The sequence below is a fragment of the Juglans regia genome, chromosome 13, assembly GCF_001411555.2.
Source record: "Juglans regia cultivar Chandler chromosome 13, Walnut 2.0, whole genome shotgun sequence".
NCBI classification, from domain to species: domain Eukaryota; kingdom Viridiplantae; phylum Streptophyta; class Magnoliopsida; order Fagales; family Juglandaceae; genus Juglans; species Juglans regia.
The window spans coordinates 24583642-24594672 of NC_049913.1; the positions used below are offsets into that span (position 1 = coordinate 24583642).

The following is an 11031-nucleotide window of genomic DNA, read 5'->3' on the forward strand; positions in this document are numbered from 1 at the left end:
TTCAAATAATGCTGGTTAATAGCCTTGCAAATCTTGTTTAAAGTTGGGCACCAAGGTTGACAAATGAAAAGGCAACAACAAACATAAACGTTGGAGACAAAGGCCGTTGCAAAATCTCTATAATGGGGTAGGATTTGTCTCCCTCCTCCATCTTAATCTTACTCTGGTGGTTCAAATTCAAAAACCAGACAAATCAAGAGATAAATCATTCATAGCATTATCGGCCTGATTAAGTAATACAATAAAGTTTTGAGATTCATCCAAATCATAAAATCCACTGATACGAAACATTTGAAGGAAAAACTAGACGTTAGGAAAAGCTTCTAATTATAATCCCAAACCTGGGCCCAACTCTCCTCCAAAACGTTCAACCTGTGTCCCAGAAAGAACTGGAAATGAAATAAAAGCCGATGCTTTTGAAAGCGAACCGAAGACCCACGCACGCGCTCGCAAGCACAGAAAGGAGAAGCTTTTTCCTGCAAAATCCAATCCAGCGTGGAAATGGAGCCTGTCGTTCAGATTTAAAGCGCATTTTGCATAGACAGAAAGCAGCATTGAGAAAGAGTTTAGATTTGACTGTGGTGTTCTTTGTTTAGTTCGAGTGCGAAGACATGGGTGAGTCTGCCACGTGCCTTGTGAGGTCGTTCTCTCACCCTTCTCATGGTTCTAGTGAAGCCAAAGAGGTCAGTGTGTGAAATTGCGTTCTTTAAGGTTTCTGTATTTTGGATTCTTGGGCGGTGTTCAGAACTTCAGATAATGGATTGTAGTAACGTAACCGTATTTTTAGTTTTTTGGTTATGGTTTGTTTGGGTGCTGTGGAAACGTGGGAAAATGAGAGAACGTCTGAACATGGGGAACTCGTAACGGCTTGAGGTTAATATAGCTGTCAAAGAACTCAAGTTTCTTGTTTGTCTCTTTTTTTTTCTTTGTTTTCTTTTTCATGTATATCAATTTTATCTATAGCTTTTGATAGACTTTTTGATGAAATCGGCCAGGATAACCAGTCTGTCATAGATTTTCACGAATGAAGCATTTGATGGGCTTTTTTATGAAATGCATATCAATTTTTATCTATAGCTTTTCATTTCCAATCAGCATCTCATGGCTTCTCTCTGAAAAAAAATCATGAGCCTATGTTCTCCCGTATCCCATACAGAAGCAGGCAATTGATGGGGTTCTAAATGTCATTGGTATCTATCATTTTCCGCTCTAGAACAAGGTTTAAGTTGTCTCTGCAAATATACTTTGTATGTTTTAGCACTTCATGAGAAAACTAATGAAGTTTAATTGCAGTGTGACCCAATTCGTGCTCTAGGAGAATCGATCTCGTTTGGGAGGTTTATGTCCGAATCCTTGGCCTGGGAGAAACGTTCAACCTTCTCTCACAATCCTTACTTGGAAGAAGTGGAGAAGTTTTCTAAGCCAGGTTCTGTTGCTCAGAAAAAAGCTTATTTTGAAGCTCATTACAAGAAAAAGGCTGCAGAGAGAGCGGCAGCATTGATTGAGGAAGCTAATACAACCGCTCGTAATGTCTCTGAGTCACAAGGTATGGACAAACTCCATGAGGATTCGTTCATGGATTCGGCATCGGTGAAAGCAGACAGCCTCAAGGCTATCGATGAACCGCATGGGGATGATACCCCTAATACAGCAGTAGGTTATTCTGCCTCTGCGAATGGGGATAATCCTTATGTTGGAGTATTGGAAACTAAGAAGGTGGAAGCAGCTGATGCTGTAATCCAAGAAGGCATTAATCTGGTTGAAATTTCAGACCAAACTGAAAAAGTTGAAGACTACCAGAAGATTGTGGCCTCGCAAAAAGAGAAGAAACTCGATAAGGTTGTTGGGTTATATCTTGTTTGTCATTTCTTGATATATCAACTCTCTCCGTTATTTATACTGCCCATCTATCACTTTCTTATTTCTGCTGCAGGATGCTGTCTGCAAGGAGATTCTCCCTTCACCAAGCAAGAAAAGACAAGGGAATTTTTCTCAGAAGTTGTCAACCAAAAGTAGAGCATCCAAGCTCCCAGTCTCTCCTTCGGAACAAATGATTTCTATGCAATCCATAAATGGAAATTATACATCTGAGAATAGCAAGAAGGTGGCAGGAGACCTAGTTGACAAAAAGAGATTAAGTTTAAAATCACTTCACATGTCAATCAATTTTGCTTCACGTACCTGCAAAACCAGTAAAACTACAACTCCAGTTTCTCAAAAGGTGCAAAGCAAGAGAACTAATGCAACTTTGTTCAATACATTTGGACATGATAGTTCAATTTCCATACGAACTATGACTAGCGTATGTAGTCTACTGCTTGCATTTGTATAACTTATTGGTCATTCATCTTGTTTCCTATTGTGCACACATGCACATAATGCACACGTCTGAGTTTATTTGGACTAGGAAAGCTCTGTTAACATACCTGAGAAGAGTTTCCTTTACACACTTCAGGCATCTGTTAATAAGTTAATGAAGGAACGTTCAGTAAAGCCCCAGTCAGAAGATCGAAGGTATTTTGCTGCCTGAATCTCAAATAGTTTAAAACTCTTTTCCATCTTGACCCATGCATAGAAGGACTCTGCTTCTTACACTGACGTGATTATATCTGTAAATCACAGCACTAGAACACTACTCAGCAATTCAGTTTCTGCAGGAATAACAGAGGATCAGAAAGGGCAGTCCCTCTCTATTGAGTAAGCAGTTTGACTGCCTTGATCACTTTAATGGTTCATGTTTCTGCAGACATTATATTACCACCTTAGTTAGTCTTGCTTTTGCTACTTTTCTCTTAGGACCACTTATTTGACCAAATTGATGCTTCGCATAATGTATCAAGCCCCGTTTTATTGAACATGTGTATTTCACCATTTTTGTCTCTGAATGAGTTCCTTTGGATTTTGATAAAGTTGGAATCTCAGCAGCTAACCTTTTTCACCGACCATAAAATCCGGTGAACAAAAATGTGAACCTTTTTTGGTAAGTTAAATGGTGAGCGTTCACATGCAGCAGATTGCATTATCCTATGCTTGCACTCAATTATATATGGTAGAACTTCCAGTTGTGCACTTCTTTCCTGATGTCATATTTACAGAGACTGTGCAAATGAAACTTTCAAATTGTCTCCTACAAATACTACATTGGATATCATGCTTATATTTGACAAAACCTAATAATCAATTGGCAGACGAGAATTCCTTTTGCAAATAGGGCCTAAAATATATGCTTTCTATGTTAGGAACAACGCTGTAACACATTCATTAGGAAACTTGTAGACTGTTCTCAAATTTTTTTTTCCTGGCAGCCGCTCAAATTCTTCAAGTGTCAGTAGAAGCAAAGCACGATCTCCTACTATATCTTTTCCCTTCACTTTCAGGAGTCAAGAAAGAGCAGCAAAGCGTAAAGAGGCAAGATTAATACTATCTTTTTTGTTGACTCATAATTTCATGATCTAGAATTGTGGCAATACTTGCATAATTTTTTGCTATTGCTATTCCAGTTCTTTCAAAAGCTAGAAGAACAAATAAACACCAAGGAGGCCGAAAAATGGAAGCAACAGACAATGCCTAAGGTTGACTTCATAACCCTTCTACAGTATTAACTAGTTGGCGTGGATGGATAAGGATCCTCTCCATTTCTATTGTAATGGAAGTATCATTTAGTGCAAACCGTGAGGTATTTTGCTCTAAAGGGATATATCCATTTCAGTTGAAATGGAAAGAATCCCATTCTGGTATGGATTCCCTACAGAAATAATTTATAAATAAATAAAATGAAGCTACCCTGTGTCTTTTAGTGGCTAATATGAGAATGCGTAACTGGAGACGAGTTCAAAGCATATGACACATAGCTTTGGGGTCATTTTGTTTCTCAATTAGCGAACACACTTACAACTAGCATTTGTTTCCTACTTTATGCAGGAAAAGGCACATTTTGACATTAAAAAATTGCGACAGACAACTGAATTCAAAGCCAAACTGCATGAAGATTCAAATCTTGGATCACAATCTCCAAGTAGTCCCCTGAAGAAGGTATCTGTATCTATTTGACTTGGTTCTCTATGATGTCTAATTGTCTATAATGGGTTAAAAGCATGCATTTCATATGCTAGAACTGTTAGGAATATTCTAACAGTAAATGTCTCGAGTAATGTAGAAAGCTTCTCCTATGAGTTTATTTCAAGGTGCTATGCAACTGCAAAAATTTGAACTTTCTCTGTAGACACCCTCCTCAAATGCTTTCTTTAATATTTCAATCTTGTCATGTACTATTTATTTTTCCTTCCTTTCTATTCTAGTGAGAGCGTAGAGGCCAAATTTTGTGGGTGTTGATATCAGTTTTTGTTTGGTGTTCATTCATCAGATCATTTGGGAATAATAAAAAAAAAAAAAGGATACTGATCATTCATGTTTTGCAGAGTCCAAGAACAAAGCCTCAATCACTGAAACTTGGAAGAAACCCAGTTCAGAGCAAAGTTCAGGACTCAAGCTCTCGACCTCCTCTTAAGCCTTCAGGCAGAAATGTACGCTCTAACCAAGTGACGGAAAAAGTTGATCAAAGCACAAGTCGTTCTATCATTTTACTAACAAAGAAGGCGGCGCGTGAGAATGCTTCTCCCAATATTCAGCATTAAGTGTCTAAGAAGATAGTAGATTGCTTCATCTTATCGCGAGGTGTCGACTACAGTATTGGAATTCCGATTGATCCAGCAGGTGAAAGTTGGAGCCATTCTTGTAATTATTAATAATATAAAGATAGTATTGTGATGGCAATGGGATTGCCCTGAGGAAAAATAATAATAAGATTCATTTTTATTCATTTTTTTGGTGTGTTGAGAGTTTCTTTTAACACCTGAGAAGTCAAATTTTGTGTGCTGTGTAGGCAGACATATAGAAGAACTCATGCGAGAAAATCATCTATATACACATATCTAAGAATCTACAGTAAAAGGTTGAACCTTGTGCCTATATTTGGGTAGAGCAGCCAGACCCATCTTACATTCACCCCAAGCATATCTTTTTGTGTCTCTATTGCCAATAAGTCTGCAACAGAATCACCCTCTCTGTATTCTAGTTTATCCTATTTAAATCAAGCAACTTGCCCTTCGAAATCATGAGACGTGTATGCCAGAATGGGACCTGTTATGTACATTGCACTCCCTGCAATTGAACGGTATGATTATTCTAGTAGAATTGCAGAGACCAAAAGCCATGTCATTTATGAAAACTCAAATCAGCTGTCTAAAATGGCAGGACTAATTATATACTTTTGTACAGACGAAAACCATTTTTTCCAGTCCAATGAATTTGCATAGATTAATGATGTTTTGAGGCGAGCACATATTGCCCCAAAGATGGCGCCATTGGCATGCATGTCTTTTCTACATACATATAGAACACTCCTAATTCATGTCTCATGTTATGAACTGAACTTTAACAAGCAAACTTATTAGGATAAAAGTTTGAAACCACTCCTATTATACAAGTTACATAGTCAGGAAAATAATTTCCCAATTCTAGAAGTAGGAAGTGCTCCACTTTTGTTTGCCTAAGAAGAAAGAGCAAAGGATCCACTCTTCAGGCTATGTTCAAAAGTTGAGAGCGCGGTCATGCTATAAATAGACCTTGATCGAAAATGGAATACTCTGTTGGGTCAAGGGGACACTCGTAGTCAGAAGTCAGTGTGTCATGCCAGTGGACTGGAATTTCGGCAAGGAAGCTTGGATCATTGCAGCCAGTAAACTCTATATTTGGGAGTCCAAAATACTTGTTATGAAAATCACCTTGCAGTAAACAAGCTGTCTCATTGAATGGCGCCAAAGTTGAGTCACTTGCTTTCAGGTTTCTTTGGGAATAATCGAAGTCAGTAATGCAACTCAGGTTGAAGCCCTGTGGTTTCATGCTTGATATTGCTGTGGAAACGGACTCATAAGATTGATGATTTACCACCATGTGGCTCTTGGATTGAACAGGAAAACTTTCACATTTCTTTGGACTGACATGGCTCACACGATTGCTCTGGTACTCGGCATACAAAGGTTCATTTTTTATAGGACCACTTACGTCTCTTGCAGTCAAAGAAAGTCCGGAAGTAACGGATGGGACTGGATGTAGTTTATCGATTTTGACGTGATGTTCTGGAGCACATGGTGGCAGCTGGCTAAAGCCATCCTCCAACTGAAGAAGCGGCTTATGTTCTCGTTTGAGTTCAATTTTTGGAGCTTCACTCCAAATGCGACAGTCAAATGCTTCATAGTTTACTTCTGATCCCAGTGATGCAAAAGAATGATCGAAGCTCATCTGTGAACTCGTCTCCTGAGGATCAGGATTATCAGCATTCAAGGTTTTTTTGGTATCTGGCATGTGCTCTGAGAAAATTCCCTTCAGATCCCCTTCTAGGATTTTGACATCCACATCCTGACCAAATAATTTATGTGCAGAAAATTGGTACCTACCGTTGGCAACGTCATTTTGGTTTGTGTTGATTGAACTCTGAAGGCCAAAACTTCCAGCAGGATCCTTCAAATGCATATCAGAGTGCTTTATCCCACCAAAAGAAGCTTTTAAATCACTTTCTTTCTGCAATCTACTCAAGTAGAGGCGGTACTTCTGCACAAGCAAATATTGTCATATGAGGACCCCCATTACGTTCAAACAGAACAATCATTATTTGATCTGTACACCACATTATTCTCTCTTATTTTGACTATCATCTACTAAGAGAAGAGTTTGTGTGTTTGATTCAATAAGGGGTCTGTGGTTGTTGCAGTGCGAGAGGTGGGAGGGTTGCTATGGTTATGTGAAATTAAGAACAAAGATGCCTTAAAATTGCAGGTTTGGTGAAACTGGATCGATCACTCTTGATTTCAGCATATGAAAAATTAAGAGTCCAACCATTTGAAAGTATAAATGAAAAGAGATGAAACTTTTATTTTCTATGGGTTTATTCACATCAATATATATATATATATATATATATATATATTTAAGATATATTTATGTATATCAGTGTCAATAAACGTTTTCATCACATACACCATTAAATCAGAAATTCCTTGGTAGGATCAAGACTTAAAAGAGCGAGGTATTTACCTGCAAGTGACTAGCAACATTTTCTCTAGTGAGCCAAGGCACATTCATCAAATCGAGTATCTTTTTGGGGCCAACTTCTGCCAAACAGACACTATATGTCATGGCTCTGTCGAAGCAAGGATATAGATGGCAGCTATATGATTTGAGGACAACATAAAGACAAAGAACTAGTATCAAGCCAACTTAATGTTGCTTTAGTTTTTACCTTTTTTTATACAAAAACAAACAGAAAAACTTGAAATTTATACTGTACTTACTATCAAAACCAATCTGATTTACAGCCTTGACAAATTTCTGGTGCAGATCTACTGACCAAACAACTCTATGTTTCTTTGCAGAAGAATGATCACCAAAGTCTTTCTCATCATGTTTGTTGTCAAAATCTTTTCTTTTCTTGACTGAGGTCATATCTTCTCCACAAAACATGTGCCCATCATCAGATAGATCTGATCCATTTCTTGATATTTGGATACCTTCAAAACTTTCATGACCCTCAATATCCCTTATTTCAAGTATTTTTTTTCTGAAGACATGCTGCCATATATTCCGGAGTTCTTTCATCCTTATTGGCTTCAGGAGATAATCACAGGCTCCATGCTGAACACCTTTCATCACCCTGCCTGTCTCTCCATCAACAGACATCACTGTGCAGGTTCATAAATTGCAACTCATCAGAGGCAGGAATGGCAGTAAATGTGAATATAAAGCAGAAAGATTTTTAGAATGTTAGGCAAAAGTTTCACATATTAGGGGCAGATAACTAACTAATGACAGGAAGATCCATTTCCAGTCCAACGTGCTCGAGAAGCTTAAAACCATCCATGTCGGGCATGTTGACATCGCTGATTACAATGTCATACCCGTCTTTCCTTTCACGCAGCAAGTTCAGAGCATCTCTTGCCAAACCACACGTAGTCACTGATGAAAAAAAAAACAGCAAAACAGAATTCATCAGAGTCATTTCAAATATTTGGTGCTGCCATCCTGTTGTTGATTGATCAGCTGAATACATAGTCATAAAAGCAGTCATCCTATGCAATAAAATTTATTCAAACTACAATTGGCAGTTTAAGTTGAACATACAAAGCAACTGAAGCTTTCTTAGATCAAGTCTATAAATTATGCTTCAATTTTTTGAGATCAACCTTTTCCATGCAAAATAAAATCCCTAGCTACCTTGTTTCTCCTTTCATTCATGAGAAAGAAGATAAGATAAGAAATAGTTTCCATATGATTAAAGGGAATGAAAAAAGATACACTCCATGAGTAACAACTTAAAAGGGCTTTACAAGAGAAATAAAATAGAGTTTTTACAGCATAGAGTAATACATTATTGAACAATACAAAAAATATAGAAATGGGAATGCGAAACCAGAAAGACTTTCGAAAATTGATCATGTAGAGAAGTTATAATATTGGTTTTGCAGACCATAAAAGAGATAGCTTATGAGTTTTAACTTCATATTAGAAGTTCTGATCGTGTCTGATAATTGACAAAGGTCCAGACAGCACTGATTGATGTAAAAGAGAAAATGTTGATCTTTTGGCTAGCATTACAAGCTTGTTTTCCAGAACTACATTCTTTCCACTAACGGTGACAATTAGCCTTCCTAGTGCCTATTAAATTCTTCATCACATATTGGACTGTCTTTTGTGGGTGCTTTGTTTTACTAATGTTTAATAGGTAAATACTATTAAGGCTGCAATTAACTGACCTCAAATTTTCACAAGCTTGCTCAAGGAATATGATTTTACTCACGTGTGACTTGTCAAGATCAAGCTTGAAATCTTAACTTCAAATTTACCTCTTTAATGACAAGCATCAACAAAAGGCATGCTAGACTCGACAGCAGATCTTTTGCACTGCAACTAATATAGATAAGAATTATATAAGTACCCTATCACAGGCACAAGAGCCCTTTTTATCTGTGCATTCACCGCCTTTCAGAAAGTTTTCTGAACTGGAAAAAGGAAAAATTATGACCAACGGCGCTCTTTTCCTTCCGTTATAAGTGAACAAGACCAACTCAGAAATAATATCTTCTCAATTATCCTATAGAAAAACACTATCTAACTTGAATTTCTCTACTTTTGTATTCAGAGCAATTACCTCTAAATGCCGGGACGACTGTGCACTAAATAAAAGTCTAGCTAATACAGTTCGTCTAAGTCTTTTCATCCCAGCAGGTCCATAAAACATACAGTCATCTCAACTCAGCAAATCACGAAATACTCACGACAAAATAGGTTTAGAGACGCAGCGTATAAATAACCCTGATAGATTTGAGAATCAATTTTCATCGACGGAACTAACAAATTTCACTTATAATGACTACAGTAACAGCATGAATTCACAAAAACAAAATCAAAAGCATCCTTAAATCTCTCCATTTCTATGTCAAAGACATACAGCCTTAAGACCTATATATAAAATAATAAGCAATGAATTTAACATGCTGTTCTAATACTGTCGAGAACATACAGACAATAACAGAACACATGAAGAAAATGAAACATACCCAGGAACCATTATACTTCAAATTAAACCGTAATTTGAGAAACCCACCTCGTAATAAACAAGCTTTGGGAGAAGAAACCAGATAAGCCACGAAGTGCCATGGTAAAAGAAACGCAGAGAATATTTAGCAACACAGTGAACAGTGTTAAAGCAAGTGGGTACATACCCTCGTAGGAGCACTTCTTGAGCATCTTTTCGAGGATTTTGAGCCATGTCGGATCGTCATCAACGACGAGAACGCGAAGACCGGCTGGGAACGAATCGTTCCTAGGAGAAGAGAAGCCGTTCTCCATGAAGAGGAAGCTGAAAATTCAGATTGAAGTGAACGGGGGGAGATTGAAGCAAGGGGGGAAGAAGAGACTGGAAGCTCTCTGGAAGACAAAACCGATGACAAAGGATCAAATGTCCCCCGACAGTTATAGAAATATATAAATGGCTTCTTTTTTTTTTTCTTAGAGAGAGAGAGAGAGAGAGCACCAACGGATATTGGCGCCGGCTAGCTAACGGTCACTGTGGCGCACGTCAGCCTTTTGAACCTTTCGGTTTGGGCCTCTCTGTTTTCCAAAACAAAAATAAAAGAAAATCGTAAAGAAATTGGAAAGGGAGAAAGAGTGGGAAAGGGGAGAGAGAGAAGCAATGAGAAGTTGTGAAAGGGTGGATGGAATATTGATTAACAAAAGTGACACAGAAACGAACCCAAAAACTGGATATAACGCAGACTCTCACATGTTTTGCATTTCACTATTCATTGCATTGAACAGTGCAAAGTTCAATTAATAGTGCAAACAATTCACATGAGGGTTCGTGTTTTACCTAATTTTTTGATCCGTTTGTGTAGCATCACACATTGATTAATTAGACAAAAAATAATAGAATGAGAATATAAAAAAATTCTAGACATAAGTCTCACACTCTTGCACACTATTTAAAAATATGTAATTTTATTTTTTTATCCGCATATTTCATGAAATATAAAATATGAAATATGAAGATAAAAAAGTAAATCACATATTTTTAAATGGTTTGTAGAGTGTGGGGCTTATGTGTAGTACGAATTGAGAATATAATATATAAATTTTGAATAATTTTTCTTATCAGCTATTATTCATTACCTCACACATCACCCCTTATGAAAAACATCCCACACTCTATAAAAAAAAATTAAAAAAAAAAACTATCAAATATGGGGTGTAGGAATGAATAGTGACTAATGTATAACAAAACTCATAAAATTTTAGGAGGCTCATAAATGAGAAAATCTATTTATAAGTATTATTTCTAACACACCTAACATACTACTGATGTGGAAAGCTTCCACGTCAACGATCTTAAAAATAATCTGTGTAGTAAAACTCTTCATAAAAATTGTACAAGCCCTTTTAACTTATGTCATTGGTCATTTTTGCACATTCTTGGTGGGC

General features: G+C 37.2%; 2 protein-coding genes across 4 annotated transcripts; one reads left to right on the forward strand and one right to left on the reverse strand.

Moving 5' to 3' along the window:
* Positions 1 to 382: 382 nt before the first annotated feature.
* LOC108990528 (protein WVD2-like 7) lies at positions 383 to 4815 on the forward strand. 2 transcript variants are annotated; one of them, XM_018964523.2, is made up of 9 exons: positions 383 to 683; positions 1294 to 1839; positions 1934 to 2302; positions 2456 to 2514; positions 2623 to 2697; positions 3306 to 3408; positions 3501 to 3572; positions 3922 to 4032; positions 4419 to 4815. In XM_018964523.2, the coding sequence occupies exons 1-9, from the start codon at positions 612 to 614 to the stop codon at positions 4632 to 4634; spliced, it is 1623 nt and encodes a 540-aa protein (XP_018820068.2). In that variant the 5' UTR covers positions 383 to 611; the 3' UTR covers positions 4635 to 4815. The 2 variants fall into 2 exon arrangements, with proteins under 2 accessions (XP_018820068.2, XP_018820069.1); XM_018964524.2 differs by having other exon boundaries at positions 1934 to 2221.
* Positions 4816 to 5227: 412 nt separating this feature from the next.
* On the reverse strand, positions 5228 to 10162 carry LOC108990527 (two-component response regulator ARR11-like). Of its 2 annotated transcripts, XM_018964522.2 has the most exons (6): positions 9777 to 10162; positions 7858 to 8010; positions 7350 to 7736; positions 7093 to 7169; positions 6456 to 6609; positions 5228 to 6368 (listed from the first exon to the last, which is right to left on the reverse strand). In XM_018964522.2, the coding sequence occupies exons 1-6, from the start codon at positions 9901 to 9903 to the stop codon at positions 5608 to 5610; spliced, it is 1659 nt and encodes a 552-aa protein (XP_018820067.2). In that variant the 5' UTR covers positions 9904 to 10162; the 3' UTR covers positions 5228 to 5607. The 2 variants fall into 2 exon arrangements, with proteins under 2 accessions (XP_018820067.2, XP_018820066.2); XM_018964521.2 differs by having other exon boundaries at positions 5228 to 6609.
* Between the last annotated feature and the right edge of the window lie 869 nt (positions 10163 to 11031).